Source organism: Rhinoraja longicauda, chromosome 31 (assembly GCF_053455715.1).
Source record: "Rhinoraja longicauda isolate Sanriku21f chromosome 31, sRhiLon1.1, whole genome shotgun sequence".
NCBI classification, from domain to species: Eukaryota; Metazoa; Chordata; class Chondrichthyes; order Rajiformes; family Arhynchobatidae; genus Rhinoraja; species Rhinoraja longicauda.
In genome coordinates, this window is record NC_135983.1 from 20,504,420 (window position 1) to 20,527,697 (window position 23,278).

The window sequence follows — 23,278 nt, forward strand, 5'->3', positions numbered from 1 at the left end:
TCTCGGTGAAAACTTGCGCAGGTCGCGGGGAGAATGTACCAACTCCATACAAATAAGCACCTGTAGTCAGGATCTAATCCGGGTCTCTGGTGCTGCAAGGCAGCAACTCTACCGCTGTGCCACCCACTAATTGTATTAAGTAATTGTATTAACTAATTGTATGAAACGTGTATTGAGATGAATAAGATTGAACAATGAAGAGTGTTTGAAATCCATTCATCCTTTTACTCACTGACAATAGCAATTGGTCTGACAAGGCCTTGATTTTAACATTTTATCGTTGTGATCAAACTCTTTGATAGTCTTGTTCCTCTGTAAACTCTTCCAACCCACCAATTCTACGCTCTCAGTTCCAGAGATTTCTGCACTTTTCCAGGCACATTTCTCATTCATTTCCCTCACCCATTGGCAGACTTGCATTCAGCCATCTAAGCTAAAGCCCTGGAATTCACGCCTTAAATCCATTGCCCACTCCTCCTTAAAACACCTTCTTTTACCAAGCTCATAGTTAGTACTAGATAGTTGGTTGTAAAACTTGGGACAATCGGGTGTAAAACTTGTATTTGATAACTGTCTTTGGGATACTTTTTCAAGTATTTCTTAAGCTCAATTCATGCATCGGATGTGGGTACCATCAATGGCCCAGTTTTTGTGTTGGATTCTACAAGCTTGAACCCGTCTTTACGTTTATGCACCAATCCAGTACAGGGGAAATGACAAACTGTTAGGATGATCTATCTTTCAGTATATTGTGTTAATATTGATTATGCTGAAGGAATATTGGACTAATTGGCAGGTGAGATAATTGGCACGAATGAAATTAAAGGGAAGCTTCACAAATACACAAAGTGGCAGAAGATCTTACTGATGACACTCTTAGCTGAGTGGGAGAAAGCCTTGAGGGAGCGTTATGCTGTGGAAATGTAATGGCCTGTATTTGCACTTTAAATACTATGCAATAGCATTTATATAATTCAGGCCATTGCTTGACATGTTTACATTCCAGCAAGAACAGAATATCAAGCCACAATTTTTTGCCTTTCGCTGGCTCACACTGCTGCTGTCCCAGGAGTTCCTTCTTCCTGACGTGATCCGAATATGGGATTCCCTCTTTTCTGATGTCGACAGATTTGATTTCCTCATCCTGGTCTGCTGTGCCATGTTGATGTAAGTTGCAAAATCCATAATTTTTCTGACGTGGGAGAGCTGTTGTGCTATTTTAAAGATGCAGTGCTTTCTTTTCAATTTGTTTTTAATGTGAGGCTAGCCAAGGCTGTCCGACAGTCGGGTACATTGAAATTGCCTGGTCCGTTTATTTGTAAGCTTCTTCATGTCACCTGCTGTGGTAGGAACCAGAGGTGGTAGGGAAAGGTTTTTACACAAAGTATTGTGTGCCCCAAAACATGCTGCCAGAAAGTAGTGGTGGAGGCAGACATGAAAGTGGCAATTAAGAGGCTTTTCGATAGGAACATGGATCTGCAGGGAATGGAGGGATATGGATCATGTGTGGGCAAAAGAGATTAGTTTAACTTGGCATCTTGTTCAACACGGACATTGTGGGCCAAAGAGCCTGTTTGTGTGCTGTACTGTGCTGTGTTCTAAAAGGTTATCAGGGAATTGAGCATTAGAGTATTGTAGTCCATTTAACTCATTTGTACATGGCTGATACTTTTTAACAAATGTTTTATTTTTAAGAGCAGCTGTCAGCATCTTTCATCCCTTGTTCCTTAAGTTTTATCTAATTTGTCCCATTACTCTTGGTCCATACACAGATCTTTGAGAATTTAGCTTTTTCAAGTATTTCTGAAGTTCAATTCATGCATCGGCTGTGGGTACTATCAATGACCCAGTTTTTGAGCCCACCTTTAGGTTTATGCACCAATTCAGTGCTGGGGAAATGCCAAACTGTTAGAATGACCCATCTCTTGGGTGCACTGAACCCCACCTATCCTTGTAGCATTATTTCAAGAGCAGGGGAGCAGGGTTTATTTTCCGGTTATCCTGGGCATTATTTATCTTTCAGCCAATATGACTGGAATAATTTATGTGGTCATTATCTTATTTCTGTTCATGAAATCTAGCTATGTTCAAATTAGTTTTCATGTTTCCTACATTGTTAACAGTGACCAATTCTTTATTGAGTGTAAAATATTTGAGATGTTCTGAAGCTGTGAAAGAAATGTGCATTTTTAATTGCTATAATGAATGAGAAACAGAAAATAAACCTAAGTACGACCAGGAAATCTGAAAATCAAATAAATGTATTGAACAAATTTCCTTTGGTAAAATTGTGAGAGTGCAGGGTGTCCTGTCAAATATGAACGTATTTGAAATAGAATATACATTCTTGTCGTACCATGCTGTCAAGTTAGAGAGATTGTTATTAAGTGCAGTCCTGGAGTACTGGAACTAAAACTACATGATTTCTTGCAAAAAATAAAGCTGGATTCAGTAAGTTGGAAGTGCAAATTACCTCGCCAATCAACATTTGCAAGGTTAAAACTTACCCACTTGTACAGCTGGTTAAACTTTACAAATCATTTTTTTAAAGTTGATGCTGGAATACAACTAAATTTATTTGAGCAGATTTAAATAATTTCAGACATTATCACGATAGTTTTGTCTCACGGACAGTGAAAGGGCACCTGTCAAGATTTAAAAAAACGTAATTATTGCATGTTAGTGAAAGTTGTTGTGCTTCTCTTGCAGTTTAATTCGGGATCAGTTGCTAGCAGGAGACTTCACAATAAACATGAGATTGCTACAGGTGAGGAAATGTTAAAAATATAATCGAATCATGAAATTACATTTTAAGATTGTCTAGGTTATTACTGAAGAAACAAAATAAGGTTCCGACCACTTTAGCTGTTCATCTTTTAACCTTTGAAGAGCTTAGACTGGTTAACAATCCAGGAGGGCGGAAGTGTTGTTGTTTAGGTATCTCCACACTTTTACCATACTCTGGCCTTTGATGTGAATGCTTCATCCACCCATGCCATAATAATTTTTATGAATTAATTGAGAGGTGGGGTTGGTCCTGTTAACATGGAAAGGTGTTTTGGAAGTACATCATTGAATGGGTTCACCCATTTCCATTTAAAAAATGGGTATCCTTCTGGGTGCTTGCACCGAGCTTGAGCTCTGGCATCCATTCTCAGGGACTGATGAGAGTGTGATTTCTGCACCATCTTATTTAAAGGCATCAGTGATAGCACTTGGCTAAAACATAAGTCTGCTATTCTACAGAGGTAAATTAACCATACCAACACAACCAAATAGCACTACTTATTGTAGCATTTAATGTCTTTCCACAGTTGTCTGTTGCTGTGGAATGAGCTCTGCAAGATGTACAGGAACTATTAAATAATATTGATAAATATTTGTTTTCTGTTGTGTCTTGTGCTAGCTTAGTGCCTCCCTTTGCTGGACCCTTTTGTTTGTAGCTTGTATGGTCACACTTTTGGGGATGGCTCTCCTGGTGCTGCCCAGCCTTCTTTCCCATCTCCCTCACCCCAGTCCCTACACTGATGTGCTTTGGAGATGCCTTTCACTCCAAGGTGCAAGCAGTTGCAATGAACATAAATAGTGCTGTTGTAGTACCACGAGATCCAACAGCATTGTACAATTGACTATGGCTTGTAATTTCCAAAATAACCAGCTTCTCACATCGAAGGTCACAAAAGGTTGTTTTTCAGAGACTGGAGGTCAATTGTGCAAACACACAGAAGACAAAGGAAGCCCTGAAGGAATTCCACTCTTATTGCCTCTTTTAATGAGGAATTCCATTTACTTTTTCTCCTCTTCCTGCCTCTTTCACTCTGCAAACTTGTGGAACTCCAAAACTCTGTTGTCCATATCCCAACTTGCATGAGCTTATCCTTGTGGGTCTGTTAAGCAATAATGGAGTTCTTGCTTTCAATGCTGCCATCTTTGTTTTCAAACCTCAAGCCTCTTGCTTTCTGTATTCTCCTCCACTTTTCCAGCGCCCTGTCCAACCCCCTGCAAGGAACATGAGTGTCTTCTGTCGTTGTCTCGAGTGTCTGTGATATTGATAGCTCCGAATATTGGCAGATGTGGCTGTAGATGCCAAGGCTCTTGTAATACATTTCTAAAGATTTGTCACTTAGTCATACAGCATGGAAACAGATTATTTGGCCAACTTGCCCATGGTAACCAAGATGTCCCTTCCAAATTTGACCTAGTTACCCATGCCTGGTATGGTATATCTCTCAAAACCCTATCCATTTCTATGTCTCTTTATTCCTCTAAGTTGCTCTTTGCAAGGTTATCTCTGACCAAACTCTTGATCTTCTGGTGTAATAGATGCATTAGTGCAAAATCCTATTTGGTAACATTTCAGTATGGATATATTTCTACATTAAGGACACGTAGTCATTGTAACAATCTGGTAGGTGGAAGAAGCTTCAGAACTGGTTGGTGTGAGATTTTTTGTTTTTCTTATTGGCATTGAGACATCTCGGGCAATGGTCACTAATAAATCATATCATAGTCATAAGAATGAGGAACTCCCAACTGCTTGGGATTGTTGATGAAAATATTCCAGGTGCCTTTTCAGGAAAGATAGATAAACACTTATTGGAAAGACATTCTGAAAGGAAGTAGAATGGGGGGGGGGGGGGGAGGTTTATACACAATTTATTCCTGGGATGCGAGGGTTTTCCTATCAAGAGAAAGTAGAATAGACTTCTTTCCCTGTTTTTAGAAAAAGATGAGGTCTCATTGAAATGCGCAAAATTCTCGGCAACATAACAGAGTGAGAGTACTAAGAATAATTTTTTAATGAAGAGCTAGGATAGGAAAGATGATATCCAGAACTGAAATAAAGAATTTCCACACACAGGTGGGAATCTTTGGAATTCTCCAACCAATGCTGAGTCATTTAATATATTCAAGGCTGGGACAACGGACTAATGGAATCGAGGGTTATTGAGATAGAATAGGAAAGAAAGGTGGAGCAAGCCCAAGGAGCTGTATGATTTAGAAATATTGGCAGTGATTTGTTTGGCAATAATGCTTCCACAGCAGAAGGTTTCAGGACTGTAACGCAATAGTGAAGAACCCATGGACGATATATATCCAGGGTGGGATGGTATTAGATCTGGAGTGGAACTTGGTATTGAAAATCGATTCTTTGATGTAAATGGTGCTGAACATTTTAGTTTTGTTTACGGGGGTTTCAATAATAAAGTTTAACTAATATATTTCCCTCAAATGGAATTGGAAATGGAGTAAGAAATTAGATGGAGGCAAGAGAAAATATTGGGTTTATAGTTAGTTTGAAGACTTAAAGTGAATCTCTCAACAACTCTGAGCTGAAATTCTGGACATTTCTATATTGAACTTTGTTTAACCCCGCGCAAAGCAGTAAATTGAAGTACTTTACTTTAAATCATTTTGGTCTTGTGTGGTGGAGTTTGCTCAGATATCATATGTAGATATAGCGTGGTAACATAATTTGATAAAAATGAAATCCTTCAACTTGTGCAGAATATTGCACTGGCAGCTAGTGGACAGACCATGTGCCTAGAGTAGTTTCCCTGTATTATTCTGCCTATTGTCCACCCAGTTCACCAGCGATCTGTCTCTGCTGCTATGCAATCTTGCTTTATAATAAAAAATGATCCATACAGTGGCATGGGGATACAGTAGGCGAGGACGTTGCTTATTTCAGTCTTTTGAAAAGTTGAAATGCTTTTAATCAAAAGTCATTTTGTTTCAGAACTGCATCATAGAAAATGGCCAAATTATATCTGCGTTTGCATTGCAATGACTGTGCTTCAAGTTCTGCAACAAATTCTCACTTAAAAGGGGAATCTATATTCATCAATCCAAATCTTGGTATCAGGTCTTTTTTTTGGTTTTCTGTTTCTTCAATTTAAGAATTAAGTTGCTTCAAATGCACTATTCTTACTTTGATATTTTGGATCTTCTTGCTGCCTGGGGAGGGCGACTTCTGCTTTGGAACTGCAGTAGACTGGAGTTAGTTTAGCACCCTAAAAGTAAAATTAGTCACTTAGTGAGCGACTGTCCTCAGACCTATTTAACGTGATCTTCCTAAATTCTCTAATTCCTTCCTCTAATGATGTTGCAAGGAATTTTTACAAAGCCCGAGCTTTTAATTTCTGAACATTTCTAATGTATACTTCACTACTGGAGTGTCTGTGCTCATCTCAGCTGACCTGAATGTGTCTGTCCATCTCAGTGTTTATGTTGCTGTGTTTATCTGTCTCAGTCCTTCCCTGTGTGCGAGTGTGTGTGTTCATGCGGATGTTGGACATAAATATCTGTCTACTTTTGTTTATCTGCATGTGTCAGTGATTGCCTTCTGTGCTTTATCTACCTTTACCTACATCTGCAAAATAAATGTCTTATCCCGCTTTCCGCCTATGCATATTTGCTTTGCTTTGCTTTACTTTGCTTGTGTGTGTCAGTACCTTTCACTGTCTGGGTATGTTTGTCTAAACATGTGTTTGTATTATTACTATATATACTATTTCTAAATGTTTGACTTGTCACCTCAGTTCTCATGTGTCTCATGAACAAGATGCTTCCTTTTTTCAAACTTGATAAGTGACTTCCTCTTATCAGACAGTGGGTTCCTTTCGAAAAGCAGCACGCTGGGAACTGCCTTTGGGTCCCATCTCCAAAGATCGGGTGGGGGATTTCTCTGTCCCAAAGGCTAAGTTTTTGGTGAGTACTAGAAAATCTATAACTTTAACAAAAATAAAGGCAAAGGCTGGGCTGATTGCAGTCAGTTTATAGTTTGATTTGACACAAACTAGAAAGTTTTTGTCGCTCAGAGTTGTAGTACAATAATGTCAACTCCATTTGGGCACAGGCATTAATAACAAAACTTTAATAAGCAAATCACTAAACTAAAATCTGCATACTGTGGATGCTGGGAATCTGAAATAAAAACACAAATAAACTGGAAAGGCAACAGATCAGGCAGCTTCTGAAAAAATGTCTTGCATTTCTATCACATTTTTCATGACCTCTGGGTGTTCAGAAGCTCTTTGTAAAATGTAGCCATTGTTGACCAGAAGAAACTAGGCAGTTTGTTCTCAGTAGATCAGTAGCAGTGTTAATCTGGTCTCTGGAGTAATACTTGAACCTATAAACCTTCTGACTTGGATGACCTGCTTCCAAACCACAGAATCATTTATATCTATTAGCCCTGAAAGTCGGTCGGCCTTTGGTTTGCAAAGGTCCAAAAGATCGTCAGTACCCAAAAACAATTTGTGTTTAAGATAAAACCAATTCTGTCAGCAGGTTGTGGAGCAGCATATGTTTTATAAATAAAGTGTTACATATGTGTAGAAAATGCTGGAAACACCTGGCAGGTCAGGCTGCATCTGTGGATAGAGATTTCAGGTCAAAAGCTCTTCACCAGACCTGGAAAAGAGAAAAAACAAGTTTGTATTAAGTTTCTGCTTATATTTCCGATTTCTCACAATTGCACTATATTGATTTTCATTGTTGATATGTCTTGTATGAGGATTCAACAAATCTAGATACCATGCTTGGTTATACCAGGATGCTATGTTGACCTAAATCATAATGGTCAGAGTTGAAAAGCTACCAAAAAGTTAAAGTCAGATGGGAGGGAGTTAATAAGGCGGCTTGGTGAAATAATGGAGGATATAACAATATTGTGACAGAATGGAACAAACGTGATTTTTCTCATCAAAGCAGTTGACAATGAAGAATATCTATTCAGGAATTTATCCCCAACGAGTATATTCTCCATTGGGCAGAGAAATAAACAGTGTGTTTTTTGTAGGCATAAAGGTGCTGGTAGGTATTTCATTCCTTGCTGTTGGTGTCTATGGTGGATCGTCGTTCTATAAGCTGCTTAAGCCGCCCAAAGGCCTGATCACCTAATTAATTAGATACATTTTAAAAAACTTTATAATCTTTTGTAACATTGAAAAGGTGAAAATCTAGTCTTTAACTTTTTAGAGAGCTGCTTCGCTGTGCCATCGCATACCGTAACAACAAAAAATAGTGCTAAAAATAAGCATTGCTTCATTTATTCCTAGGAAATCGAATAGGCTGAATAACTGAAGGGAAGCAGAAAATGAATTCTTATGTAATGACTCTAGAAGTTCAATGTGATAGTGCAGAAAGATAGCAACCAATGAAAAACCGTTACACTAGATTTAGAAAGGGTGAGGTTTGGTTAGATAAAAGATTGATTAAAATGAATTGGGCTAATAATTCACTGTAAAGGAACAATGGTTAGCATCGAAGAAAGAGTTACTCCAGCTTTTTGTGCCTATCTTCGGTTTAAACCAGCATTTGCAGTTCCTTCTTACACAATGGGTTAGCATCCTCCACATATTAGATGGTAGAGTTCTAAATAAAACAATTGAAGGAAAAAACATGGAGACGATAAAATCCTTAATGCAACAGATGAAGGCTATTCAGTTTAGATCTCTCATTCTCCCAGCAGAATTTATATGCTGTACCAAATCTGACACAGTATGTCCTTGGATTTCAACATTTCACAACTAGCATCTGTAACTTCACATATCTAGGCCCCACACTCTAGAGTTCTCATCTTAAATCTTTCCATCTTCCTTTACGTTCCTCTAAGTATTACCTGATGGACAAACTTTTGTTCATCTTCCTTAATCTCCTTTTCTGTGTAATTTAGCAACAATATTTTCCTTCTCCTATTAAAAGACTTTACACGGGCTTAATACTCATTAAAATCGGTGTAGTTTACAGTGGGTATATGAATGATGAGTTTTGGGAGGAAAATTATGTAATGAAAATATATAGTGGGAAGCCACTGAAAGAAGCAAATAGAGCTTGAAAGTTTAAAAAAAAAAAGAGAATTCTCTAAATAATAATAATATATTCCTTTATTTGTCCCACACCGAGGAAATTTGCAACACCGGGGAAATTTGCATTAAGATACAAGTACTCGAGCATAATGGCATGTTGATGTTTTAAAAATTGTATATTTAAATGGAATAAACATTTTTCACCCACCTGGAAGGTGCCAGGTTCTTTTGCCAATCCTCAAAACTCTCTCCATTCTCCTTTCCAGTGTATATTTATTTTTGTTCCCCATAAGGTTACTAACCCACTGTTAGAAAGTGGGAGTGGGTTGAGCAGTTCTTTTTTGACCATCGACAAGATGGATCAAATAGTCTTATTTTATGCCTTAAAGTTTCTATGTTTTCTGTGAAGATAGCCACGGCGCAGTGGATAAGAAGGGATACCTTGCCTAGGCTAGCAGACTAGAGTTCACCAGTGTATCCGATTAAACTCTTGGTAAGAGGGAGCTACTCTTGTGCCCAAGGTCTCTGTACTTCAGGAAAGAGGATGGGGATTGAACAGGATTACAAAATTGGCGTGGGGTGGAGGGGGTGTATACACAATGTTTTGGAATTTGAACAGTGAGAATTTCATTTTGGTGGTGATGGGATACCAGGAATCATTGTAGGTCAGCAAGGATGGTGTAGGTGAGTGTAACTTGATGCCAATTCAGACACACTTTCTGGTTGAGGTTTGTGTGGAGATGAGCTTCATCAGGAGAGTGTCGGAACAATCTGAATCTGGAGTTTGGGAGTTTTGACAGGATTTTGTTGGCTGATGTTGTACTGCAGACATTTCTGGCTCAATCGGATCAACAATCTGTTGGCATTCAATGTTCACAGAGTTTCTTGAACTTCCAATGTACTCTCCAAGAGGATCATAGGCGAAGGAGGATCTCCCTGACTATCGTATAATAAAGCTCTTTTTCTGGAGGCCAAACATGAGTACTGAAGAATACTTGCTTGGAGTTGCCAGACGTGTGATTCCTTGCCACAGTTGAAATCAGTACTGACTTCCAATTCCTATCTCGGCAACTCTTCCTGGCCAAAAACCACTGAAGTTACTGCACTTGTCCAATTTCTTTTTCTTGTGCATAACCTTTTTCTTTTCATCAATGGCCAGCGATCTTTAATCTAAACCCAAGATTCTTTACCCCAATCCCCTAAAATCTCTCTCTTCCACTTCTGTCAGTGGTCTTTTAAAGTTGCGACCTTCCTTGCTGAGTATTTCCACCATTTGCTTTTTTTTCCCTGTGAAACTTACACTAATCAAGCTTTGGCCTCCCATCCTTGTGACTGCATTAATTTTTGTTTGATTAAACACTTGTGAAAAAGCCATCTTTGGCTAGAATTTTACACTCTGGTACCTTTCCAAAATTCCGAGGCTCTGATTTCTTTATTATAGCAAGTTATGATCTAGAGTGCATTGTCTGACAAGTATAGTGAAAGTAGGTTCAGTAATAACTTCCATTAGTTTAGTATACATAAAGAAAAATGTCACATGGCCATGTGGATGGAACATGGGAGGGAGGCTAATTGCATCCCATTTAGAGCTAGTACAAACATATAAAGTTAATTGATGCCCTGTGCTGTAAGATTTATATTAAATTGTTACAAATTGTATGGCTGCTGAGACAAAGTCAAATTGGCTCAGTCCCAACTTGTAGAATGTAACCATAGCAGCTTATTCATATTATCCAGAGCACCATGTGGGCAGAAGACCTAGTTTTCATCTGTTCAGAGTTTGGGTATAAATATATCTGAAAGTGATTGGAATGCTAGTGTTGAATTCATGTCCAGGTTTTGACTCGGACTAGTTCATGTGATTCTTGGAAGACTCCATTTCCAGAGGACAAGAAAAGCAGGGTCACCACAGCCATTCATCTCTCTCAGGATTTGTGATCTGTCATTAGATGTAGATTGTGGCTCTTTTGAGAACATTCCTAGCCTCTGAGTTAGGTGTGTTTATTCTTGCCCTATTCCCAAATATTATAATCCAGACTGACACCGTCCATTTTTGAGGGAATGCTATATTGTTAGAAAGGCCACACGTGGTATGTTAAAACAGGCGCATTTCTTACACCTCAAATGACGTCAGGAGCACCAATTTCGCACTATGCCTCAAATTTGATAGTCAATATCTATTGCTTAACCTTCACTGATTAAAAACAAAACAAATTATACAGTTGTTATCTCATTGTATGGAACCTTGCTTTGTATAAATTGATTACCACATCTTCTATGTTTAAAAAGACTATATTCTTTTTAAAGCTACTAACGTGGCCTATGTAATATTCTGACAGTGGAAGTGTTCAAATGTTTTAATGGTATATATTTTGTCTCCCCCTCCCCTCACATCGCTGACCAGGATTATCCAATTTCCGATGTTGACCAGATCCTGAAGAAAGCAAAAGAACTACAGGATTCTGCATAGCAACGTTGCAGCTCTGCTCAATATTCCAAAAACTGCCAGATACGCACAGACAGCAAATATTTGGTGTGAAGGTGATCAAACCTGCCTCTGTAGTGCCTTCTGAGATAACTTCTCCACACTGCTATGCAGTGTGTGGCGAGAGAGGTCTTTTACTCTGTACTTTGCAATCTTGTGATTTTTCTCATCTCATCCCATTTATGTCACCACCCACCAATCCCTCCCCACTCTCTTCTCCTCTTGTCTTCCCCCTCCCCAAACCCGTGGATAAAAAATCCTGAGAGATTCTTGATCTTTCTCTCTCTTGCTCTCTCCGTTGTGAATCAATGTGCACTAATGGTGCGAGATATGCTCTTTCTTCATTCTTAGGCACTCCAAATGAAGGCAATGGCCTTTCCTTTAATGAAGGAATATGGTTGAAGATAATAAACCATCCCTTATCACAGAACTAAAGGAAGCCAAAGCACAATTCTCTAACATTGAGTCGGTGCTAGATGTTTGCTGTCTTTATTGCTGTGATGGAGAGCTTGATTCATGAGAGATTGAAAGATCAGTTACTGAGTCAAGCACTTCAAATGGAACTGCCCAACCCACACCAGAAAACTTAAGCTAATGTTGCTTTAAAATGCAAACTGTAAACTCCTCGCTGTCATGAATTTTGAAACATACAATAAGCTTTGCCATGTTTTCGGTACTAACAGGAATACGGTCACAAGAAATGAAAGTATTGTCATGTTTTGTGGGACCAGGAGGTGCTTGACCAGGCATCAAAGCAATATTTTACAGGTCTAACCCACTGCCTGTGGTGGTTAATATTTCCACCACATCCTACAAGAGAATATTGTGGAAGTTCTTCTTTCACAGTCGTGAGCAGCATTTGAATGATAGTATAGATTTTCACTGATTGCCTCCCAGAGTAAGAACTGTTAATTGCTGCTGATTTGACAAAATGCAAAATGTTTTGGTACATTTCAGCTGCTTGTAACTCACACTAAGCACTCAGATTTGCTACATATCATATGAACCAGTGGTCATATCACCAGAGTTACATAAGATTTATACTACCCTCCAATTTCCCCTGTTGTATAATATTTGTTGTGATATTTTGAGTGTAACTCTTGGAGAGAGCAGTAGAAGGGGTTAAACGTAAGGAGCTTTGGGAAGCATTGTCCAAAGTGAAATCAGTTCTCTTAAATTTCCACCATTAACCCGTGGTTAATTTTGCTTAATACACAGTTCTCGATTCAATTTAAATTTTAATGGTTATACAAAAGATTTCAGCCAAGATCCAAAGCATACAAAAGCAGTTTGTACGTGTTGTAAAAAAACCCATCTGAGGTTATCGTTTAATCTTTTAAATGCCTGTTCTAAAGTGCAAATGTCAGGTTTACAGCTAATATTGGTTTTCCTAAAGTTTTATTTCTTTAATTTCTTACCTATTGGTTACCTGATACTAAATCACCCTGACATTTCTATTTAAAAGAAAGTTTCACCTAACAAAAATGACAGTATTGCTGAGATGATATCGGAACTGTTAGACCTTGTAAAACATCATGGGAAAATTCCCGTTTCGATTTCTGACGTTAACCCCTTTTTAATACCCTATTAGATTCGCCTGTGATTTTGGATTTACCCTGACCTTATTGAAAATATATCATTGCCCATACAAAACAATATTAACTTATAAATGGGCTGGACTAAACTTGCAGCATTTAATTCCTATAATTGCTTTGATCAAAACCGCAGTCCTGATAGTTCTTGGGGGACAATTACACACCATAATGAAGTGTGAAGGCTGCATGAAATACTGTGTGACGATTGTATAGATCCAGAAAATATCATCTTTCTACTTTTAATGTTTGCATGAATTTAAAATCAACCCGTAGTTCAGTTAGTCTCCAACGTATGTAATGTTGTGTTTGTATTTTGATAATTGGTGTAAACAATTTGGGACCGTGACAAGACTCACAATTCTTAGCAGACATCACTACTTCACTGATCAGACACCACCTCTTCATAACTCCCGACGTTCTTGCTGTGGACCTAGGGTTAAGGACCTGGAGTTTCCCCTTCCACCCACCTAATGGTAAGGGTCATTTCATGCAATTACTGCTGTTACTATGCCAGTTGATCCTGTATTTCGCCCATCGCAGCGTTCTTCACAGTTTAAAATAAAAATTTGAATGGAATAGGCAGCACAGAGGAAATTGCAAGACCAACTGAACACTTTCAGTGTTGGGTAAGCAAAAGGAGCTGGTAACCTTAAAAACATAGAAATTGATGGAAGAAACTGAACATTCAGCAGCCTGCTGTCAAAATATATAATAGTGAACTTTCTGCTGTAAATGCTCAGTGATGTTTTCACACAGGAGCTCACTTCCTTTGACATATACATCTGCAGGTTTGTTAGTGTGATGTGATGTTAAGATATGGAGTATTCTGATGTTTTGAAGCCCTGCTCTGCTTTGCCTTGTTCCTTCTCCCATTCAATCTTTGTCTGACTGCCTTGTTTTATTCTCTACGAAGAGAGGTCTTGCTTTGTCTTTTCAATGGGAACGAGACCCCTTTCTTGTTTGTCAACATGACAGAAGCTCCTCTGTGGTGCATGCATGATGTTAATGTATCAGTGTGCAAACTGGCTTCACCTGACAGTATTCAAACATTTATTTCCAAATGATGCTGGGAGAATCTCATAGGGGTATGGACTCTATTTAAATCTTGTTAAATTCCCACTCCAAATAATATTAAAATATCCTTCAGATTCACAGCATGTAAGAATAAAATAATCCTTTCCAATCCTCCACATAAATCCTTTGAATTGGAAGAGATAATTTAGTCACTCCCATCTGTTTTTGCAACTCAGTAGAATTGTGGTCAGGTTGTAAATTAACTGTCCATCTGCTTTTTGTATTTTTTACTTTACTACAGAAACTTGGTCTTGAAATATCAAGTGTGTTTGATATCCACCACACTTTGTTTCCTGGCATTATGGCTGAGTAACAAAGGCACCAATTTAATGATCGTCCCCTTTGTTCTGCACCACACCGAAAGAATTTTGCTATATCATCCTCACGGTTTGTTCACCTTTCATTGGGGCAAACCATTGAAAATTTTGAATGAAGGTTGCCTAGGCTGTGAAAGTTGGAATACTGGGTCTCAAACTGTCCAAAGGAGTTTTGAGACTGCAGTTTTATATAACGATGGACCAGACTTTCCCTTGCACACCTTCTCATCAAGGGAAAATTCCAATTTAATCTTGATTATTTTTCAAAGTTTATGAATCTTGATTTATCTTGAATCTCATATTAGCCGAATCGTTGTCTGCTGCAATCTGAACCCCTTTGACATCTCTCTCCCACTGATATTTCCCACATGTGAATGCAGGTTTCCATGTCTACCTTACTTATGTAAGCCCGTCTTCTATTGACTGCCTGGCTAATGGTGCAGAGGATGCAGTATTGTGTTCGAAACAGTTTTTCTTGTTTTTAATGCAATAAATGGTTAAAAGCTTTAAAAATAAAAAATAAATAAAAATCTTATTCTGGTGAATGGAGTTTAGTTTCACAAGATTGTCATGTACTCATTATTTCTCTGATCTCTGGCAAAAGTATAATATACTCAACTCAGGTAAAGGAAAGGTTACCAGCACTGCAAGATGAATTTGAATTAAGTGGGCATACGGAGAAAACTGACAGTGCTCTACAGCTGCAGTAGCGATCCCGGTTTCTATGCATGTTGTGCATGTTGCATTTTCTGCATAACTGTCTTGCATTGTTCCTCAAGCACCCTATATGCATGCAAGTGCTTCCTATTGCATTGTATCTGCCACTCCCTATCTCACCTTTCATGAAACCCAACAAAAAGTCTGTATCTTGAATACGCTCTGACTGCCTTCTGTTCATTGGCATTCTATTTCTCACATACTGTACTTATTTCCCCTTACAAGCTTGCAGTCTGTAGATGTTGGTTTCTCACCTTAAATGAGACAACATAAATTGTCTTTCATGTACAGTCTCAGTGTCTTTGTTTTTCATTCATTCACACATTTGTGTCACACTCAACGCCGTCTCTTTGTGTGTTATGGGAGAGGTGGTGGTCAGTGTTGGAACAAAGGTGTTAAAATAAGTGGCAACAGAAAGCCCTGTAAACTAAGTGGCAACAGAAAGCCATATTTCTACAATTGTGCAATGTTACTTTAGAGTTCGTTGAGGCAAGTTTAATTGGATTAGAATCATGTTCATTTTATAGTTTGATATCAAGTGATCAGTTATCATTTATTGTGCTGATGCCACAGCTATCAGGACATGTTGACACAAACGAGAGACCAAAAACTGTTTCACCGAGTAGTTTCACCTAAATGTAATAACTATATATCTGTCAAACTGTGAATATTATTTTTATGTTGCTTTACAAGTTACAATAGGTTTGGTTTTCAATGTCTGGATTAGTGTACAGGAGCGCTGCAATTTATCCCGTCTGTGAGCAAAGCCCAATAGTGCTTGTGGGGTGAGTGGAGATGTTGGTAATTAGACACCTAGTTGGAAAACCGATTTAAAGCTTTTACTTTGACCCTTGCACTTCACTGCCGCTGAGAGGCTGCGGTCCATGTCATGGATGCTATGGTGCGGTGGATGCAGTTTCTAGGTGTGGAAAGGAAGCTTGGGTAGGCTTCCAACTGCTCCCAGGGTTCATCTGGAGCTGGATTAAGATGCAACTCACTCCTAGTAGATGGATGATAGTCCACCTGATCCCAAGCAGGTGGAACTGTGATCCAACAGCAAGGGTGCTACATTTCTGCCTGCTCAGATATGGAATTGCTAAGTCCAAAGGAGGGTTAATATGAATCTGTGCTCTCAGAACAGAAAGTGGCCTGATCACGTTGTGTTAGAGAGGGAAGGAAAAAGACAAGATGGCAGGTACTTTTTCCTACCGCAAGCTTGCAATACGCCAGAGAGAACTTAACTTAAGTGATAACAATTGTAATCGCCTCCCAAAATTTGTGATAATCAAAAATGTTGAACATTCGTGTTTGATTTGGGACTGAAGCTTGTTAAGCAACCACTATCGATGGAATTATTCTCTGAAGTTGATAATGCTCCATCCACAACTGCTGATTATTTACAATGACAGCCATGGAATCCTATATGGGAGAAAACCATTGATACGTTTATAAGTGTTTGTCTACTTAAACATTTGCATGTGCCATCAAAAGCATAAATGCAGGAATAAATGGCTTATGTGTTTTCATTAAATTATTTGGGAATTGACTAAGGCAGCAATGAAACGCATACTAAATTACAGTGCAGGAAGAAATAAATGTCAATTGCCAGTGTATGATATATAGAAACTGGAATATGTTGCATTGTAAGAGCCAGTAAATTATTTTTACATCATTAATAATGTAAACTTTTATTTCATGCAGAAAATAGTCATTTATTGAGAGGCAAGTTTATAATTTGCTGCATTTTGCACAGGTCAAAAAAAATCAAATCAATCAATTCAGCATATCAGAAATGCAGCAAAGAAGATGTTTATTTACTACAACAGCACAAATGTTATTTCACTGAGGAATTACAGGACAATGGTATATAAAGGGATTATGTTTTTCTGTTGATTACGACCTTGGATTAGAATCTTCCCTCATCCTCCTCCATCTATGTGTGTCACCTGACCAATGGTCACTGTAAACTTAAACAGGGTTCATTATCTAAATGCCTCAATTCTTAAAATAAATAAGTCTACAAACCATTAGTGTCTAGCACCTAATTAAGGTTTTGGGGGAAGGGGCATTTCATTTGAGCTTCTTTCACATAAGTTCTTAATTGTGTTTTTGGTTTCAATGAAGGTTTACTTAGTGTGATATTCCAATGACTGTTAGTAATGTTTTCCCAAAACGATGTGCACTTGTATTTAAAAAATAATTTTTTACAAATTGCGCTTAATGTCTGTCTGAATTTTAGAATTGAAATAAAATTGTTAGCGTATTTTGTTCAAAATGCACATGATATATCGTTGTTTTGAAAAAAAATCATTAAAAAATATATCCATATTATTTTGGTTGTTTGATGTCATCTTTGTGCATCAATAGTTCCAAGTATTTGTCCATCTCCAATTCTCAACGCTCCACTATTTTTCAACTAAGCTTAATCTTTCTAGGCATCAAGCTGTAGAATTCTATTTATAAACTTGCTGTCAAGTCAAATCTACTTTATTTGTCACATACACATACAAGATATGCAGTGAAATGAAAGTGGCAACGCCTGTGGATTACGCTAAAACTACAAACAGAATAGAATTTATTTATTTTTTAAAAGACACAACACAAAAAATAAATTAATACAGTAAATTAGTCCCTGGTGATATAAGAGTTAACAGTCCTGATGGCCTGTGGGAAGAAGCTCCGTCTCATCCTCTGTTTTCACAGCGTGACAGCAGAGGCGTTTGCCTGACCGTAGCAGCTGGAACAGTCTGTTGCTGGGGTGGTAGGGGTCCCCCATAATGTTGCTGGCTCTGGATTTGCACCTCCTGATGGGTCCTGCAGGGAGGGAAGTGTAGTTCCCATAGTACGTTCAGCCGAACGCACTACTCTCCGCAGAGCCTTCCTGTCCTGGGCAGAGCTGTTCCCAAACCAGATTGTGATGTTGCCGGACAGGATGCTCTCTACAGCCCCAGAGTAGAAGCCCTGAAGGATCCTCAGAGAGACTCTGAATTTCCTCAGCTGTCTGAGGTGGTAAAGGCGCTGCCTTGCCTTACTCACCTGTGCGGCAATGTGTGTTGTCCATGTCAGATCCTCTGCGATGTGGACTCCCAGGTATTTAAAGCTGCTCACCCTATCCGCACCCTATTGGAAATGCAGCCTGATCAGGCACTATCACCGTATTGCTTGTTTATGTTTAAGAACAACAGAAACAGGACCAGTCCATGCAGTCCACTGGGCTTGCTTTACCGTGCAGTAAAATTATAAGTGGTCTCAAGCCATTCTTCCTGCGTTATCGCCATATCTGTTGATGACTAAAAGTTCATTTGGCCTTAAATAAACTCAGTGAAGAGCCTGTTAAGATAGCAAAAATTACACAAATATATAACCCTCTTCATCCTGAAATTTCTCACACCATCTTGAGACTGAACTGCCTGTTGCAGTTATTCGAAATTAGACTCTTTGCATCTGCCCTGTCAACCTTGTTTCTTTTTGTTTTAGTGAGATTCTGGCTCAAACTCCTGAACTCCAGTGAGTAGAGGTCTTACTGCCTGATCTCTCCTCACGATGCAAAACATTCATTCCAATAATCAATTCTCAACCCTGCAATGACTTCAACTCCAAAGCAATAATTCCTCCTTTTGATGTTGACTCCAAAACTATGCACAATACTCCAAATATGGTTTCTCCAATTTCTTTAGGGTGGTGAATCTGTGGAATTCATTGCCACATAAGGCTGTGGAGGCCAAGTCAATGGATATTTTTAAGGGAGAGGTTATGGTGAGAAGGCAGGAGAATTGGGTTAGGAGGGAGCGATAGATCAGCCGTGATTGAATGGTGAAGTATACCTGATGGGCTGAATGGCTGGCCTAATTCTGCTCCTAGCACTGAACTTATAAAGCCTTGTGTAATTTCAGTGACCCTATACTTTTGATTTGTTCTTTGCATTTGCTTGTACTTTTGCATGTTTACTTTCTACATTTCACACGTCACGGTGCCTCAATATCAGCAAGACAAAAGAGTTGGTTATTAACCTGAGGAAACGAGGGGAGATCACAACTCTGTCCTCGTCAACAGAGCTGCTGTAGAGATGGTCAACAATGTCATGTTCCTTGGCAGCCAATGTGATCCTTTCACACCGATGTAGTGATGAGCATATTTAATTTATTGGGCATCTGAGAAGATTCAACATGTCCACAAAAATTCTCTCAAACTTCCACAGATGTGTCAAAGCAAGTATTTTCGCACTATGCGTTCCAGCCTGGTAGGGCAACTGCTCTGTTCTTGACTGCCTGAATTTGCAGAGAGTGGTGATCTCAGCCCAGTCCATCGCTAGCTCAACACTTCCTTCTGTTCAGTACATTTATAAACTCATCTAATCAAACTGATATCTCTATGCTCCAAATATTGTTTTCCCATTTTCCTACCAAAGTGCCCTACATCCCATTTACCCAGTTTATACAGCAACTGTCACCACCTTGCTCAATTGCTTGATATGTGTCTCCATCCTGATGGTTCACTTTCCAACCATAGTCTGCAACAAAGCCAAGTTAGATAAACTGCTGACGGCCAAGAACTGATCCTCTCAAAATATTTTTAAAGGAACTTTATTCTGATTCCCACATTCTCGTGAAACTTATAGGGGACCTTCTCTTTTAAATTTACCAGTTTCACTTGAAAATATATTGTTCCACTGTGTCACATCTAAAACAAAATTAAGTAATTGTGTGAAATATGGATTGAAAATCGCCTGGCCTAGTGTCACCGAAGTGCAGGATTTCGGATTAATTGAGTTTAATGTGATGTTTAAAACATTAGCAATTTTACATTCTATACAAAAAAATCGCGGTGTTGTTTCTATGGACGCGCGTTTGACGCTGCTTTACATTCGTTTCATCAGCGGAGAATTAACTGTAAGAGTCAAGGCAACTGAGTAAACCAGACAGTTTTGATTGTTAAAACTGGAGAATCAAAATTCTAACATATTACCAGACGGTTGTTGCATAGCCCGCTGATCCTTTAACGTCAGGTAACCGGATTAACAAAAGTCGCGCAATCGGTTTTCAAACGGGTTTCACGTAAGCAGACCGGTGCTTATCCAGGTGTAGGAGCGGATCCTCTGGTCATCTCATTCCCCTATCACCGGCAAACACGAGTTAAGAGCGTAGGCCAAATTTCGCATTGGGAAGATCAGGATGATGAAAATGTCCAGCATTTTCGGAAATGAACCGCCTCAAAGTGGTTCACAAGAATAATTGATGTAGGTTTCTGATGCAGATTTTCGATTCACAAATGTCGATAATTCGTTCCCACACTGATGATGCCCAACCTGCTGAGTGCCTCCAGTAATAAAATGGTCAGAGAGGTTTTCTTCAGATAATGCTTCGAGTGGATGCTTGAAGAAGTGTCCCCACTCGAAACGTCACCTACGCACGTTCTCCAGAAATGCTGCTTGTCAGCTGAGTTACTCCAACACTTTGCGTCCTTGAAATGTAAACCAACATCTGCAGTTCCTTGTATCTACTTCTCGTAGATCTTTGCTCAAGAATAATTACCATCAATGCCCAGAAACCGATGATCCAAAAACAGCACTGGCAAGTCATCTTCCTAAAGAGAGACACAAAAAGCTGGAGTAACTCAGCGGGTCAGGCAGCATCTCTGGAGAGAAGGAATGGGTGACGTTTCAGGTCGAGACCCTTCCTCAACCATCTACTGGAAGCAGACAAAATCCTGGAGTAACTCAGCGGGTCAGGCAACATCTCTGCAGAGAAGGAATGGGGAAACACTCAGACCCAATATGTAGGAGAGAAAGAAGGGAAAAGAAATAAACTGAGAATAAGAAATGATGGGTCCCTTAAATGTGTATATTTTAATGCTAGGAGCATTGTAAGAAAGGTGGATGAGCTTAGAGCCTGGATTGACATCTGGAAGTATGATGTTGTGGCGATCAGTGAAACATGGTTGCAGGAGGGTTGCGATTGGCAATTAAATATTCCAGGATTTCACTGTTTCAGATGTGATAGAATCGGAGGGGCAAGAGGTGGGGGTGTTGCATTGCTTGTCAGGGAGGATATCACAGCAGTGCTTTGGCAGGACAGACTAGAAGGCTCGATTAAGGAGGCTGTTTGGGTGGAACTCAGAAATGAGAAAGGTTTAGCAACACTTATAGGGGTGTATTATAGACCGCCAAATAGGGAACGAGAATTGGAAGAGCAAATATGTAAGGAGATAGCAGATATTAGTAGTAAGCACAGAGTGGTGATTGTGGGTGATTTCAATTTTCCGTATATAGACTGGTAATCACATTCTGTTAAAGGGCTGGATGGTTTGGAGTTTGTAAAATGTGTGCAGGATAGTTTTTTGCAGCAATACGTAGAGGTGCCTACTAGAGAAGGGGCAGTGTTGGACCTCCTGTTAGGAAATGAGATGGGTCAGGTGACGGAGGTATGTGTTGAGGAGCACTTTGGGTCTAGTGATCATAATGCCATTAGTTTCAATATCATTATGGAGAAGGTCAAATCTGGACCAAGGGTTGAGATTTTGGATTGGAGAAAGGCTAATTTTGAGGAGATGAGAAAGGATTTAAAAGGAGTGAAATGGAAATTGTTGTTTTATGAAAAGGATATAATAGAGAAATGGAGGATATTTAAAGGTGAAATTTTGAGAGTACAGAGTCTTTATGTCCCTGTTCGGTGGAAAGGAAAGAATAATAATTTGAAAGAGCCATGGTTTTCCAGGGAAATTGGACACTTGGTTCGGAAAAAGAGGGAGATATACAATAAATATAAGCGGCAGGGAGTAAATGAGGTTCTTGAGGAATTATAAAGAATGTAAAAGGAATCTTAAAAAGGAAATTAGAAAAGCGAAAAAAAGATATGAGGCTGCTTTGGCAAGTAATGTAAAAGTAAACCCCAAGGGGTTCTACAGATATGTCAATAGCAAAAGGATAGTGAGGGATAAAATTGGTCCATTAGAGAGTCAGAGTGGACAGCTATGTGCTGAGCCGGAAGAAATGGGGGAGATATTAAACAATTTCTTTTCTTCGGTATTTACCGAGGAGAAGGATATTGAATTATGTGAGGTAAGCGAAACAAGTAGAGTAGTGATGGAAATTAGGAGGATTAAAGAAGAGGAGGTACGGACACTTTTGAAGAATATAAAAGTGGATAAGTCTCCAGGTCCTGATAGGATATTCCCTAGGACATTGAGGGAAGTTAGTGCAGAAATAGCAGGGGCTATGACGGAAATATTTCAAACGTCATTAGAAACAGGGATGGTGCCGGAAGATTGGCGCATTGCGCATGTTGTGCCTTTGTTTAAAAAAGGTTCTAAAAGTAAACCTAGCAATTATAGACCTATTAGTTTGACGTCTGTGGTGGGAAAATTAATGGAAAAGATACTTAGGGACAATATATATAATTATTTGGATAATCAAGGCCTGATTAGAAACAGTCAACATGGATTTGTGCCTGGAAGGTCATGTTTGACTAATCTTCTTGAATTTTTTGAAGAGGTTACCAGGGAAATTGATAAGGGCAAGGCTGTGGATGTTGTCTATATGGACTTCAGTAAGGCATTTGACAAGGTTCCACATGGAAGGTTGATTAAGAAGGTTAAATCGTTGGGTATTAATAGTGAGGTTGCAAGATGGATTCAACAATGGCTGAATGGGAGATACCAGAGGGTAACGGTTGACAATTGTATGTCAGGTTGGAGGCCAGTGTCTAGTGGAGTGCCCCAAGGATCTGTGTTGGGTCCACTGTTGTTTGTCATTTACATTAATGATCTGGATGATGGTGTGGCAAATTGGATTAGTAAATATGCAGATGATACTAAGATAGGTGGAGTAGTTGATAGTGAGGTAGATTTTCAAAGTCTACAGAGAGACTTGGGCCTTTTGGAAGGGTGGGCTGAAAGATGGCAGATGGAGTTTAATGCTGATAAGTGTGAGGTGCTGCATTTTGGTAGGACAAATCAAAATAGGACGTACAGGGTAAATGGTAGGGAATTGAGGAATGCAGTGGAACAGAGGGATCTGGGAATAACTGTACATTGTTCCCTGAAGGTGGAATCTCATGTGGATAGGGTGGTGAAGAAGGCGTTTGGTATGCTTGCCTTTATAAATCAGAGCATCGAGTATAGAAGTTGGGATGTAATGTTGAAATTGTACAGGGCATTGGTGAGGCCAAATCTGGAGTATGGTGTGCAGTTCTGGTCGCCAAATTATAGGAAGGATGTCGACAAAATGGAGAGGGTACAGAGGAGATTTACTAGAATGTTGCCTGGGTTTCAGCACTTAGG

General features: G+C 39.2%; 1 protein-coding gene across 3 annotated transcripts in view; it reads left to right on the forward strand.

Annotated features, from left to right (window-relative positions):
* Positions 1–17,288, forward strand: part of tbc1d13 (TBC1 domain family, member 13) — a 35,769-nt gene extending 18,481 nt beyond the window's left edge. For 2 of the 3 annotated variants that reach the window (XM_078426427.1, XM_078426428.1), the window contains 4 exons: positions 1,007–1,167; positions 2,710–2,767; positions 6,610–6,711; positions 11,218–17,288. In XM_078426427.1, the coding sequence (XP_078282553.1) occupies positions 1,007–1,167; positions 2,710–2,767; positions 6,610–6,711; positions 11,218–11,283 (387 nt within the window). In that variant the 3' untranslated portion in view covers positions 11,284–17,288. The remainder of the gene's footprint in view (positions 1–1,006; positions 1,168–2,709; positions 2,768–6,609; positions 6,712–11,217) is intronic. The other variant, XM_078426429.1, reaches the window with a different exon arrangement.
* The last annotated feature ends 5,990 nt before the right edge of the window (positions 17,289–23,278 follow it).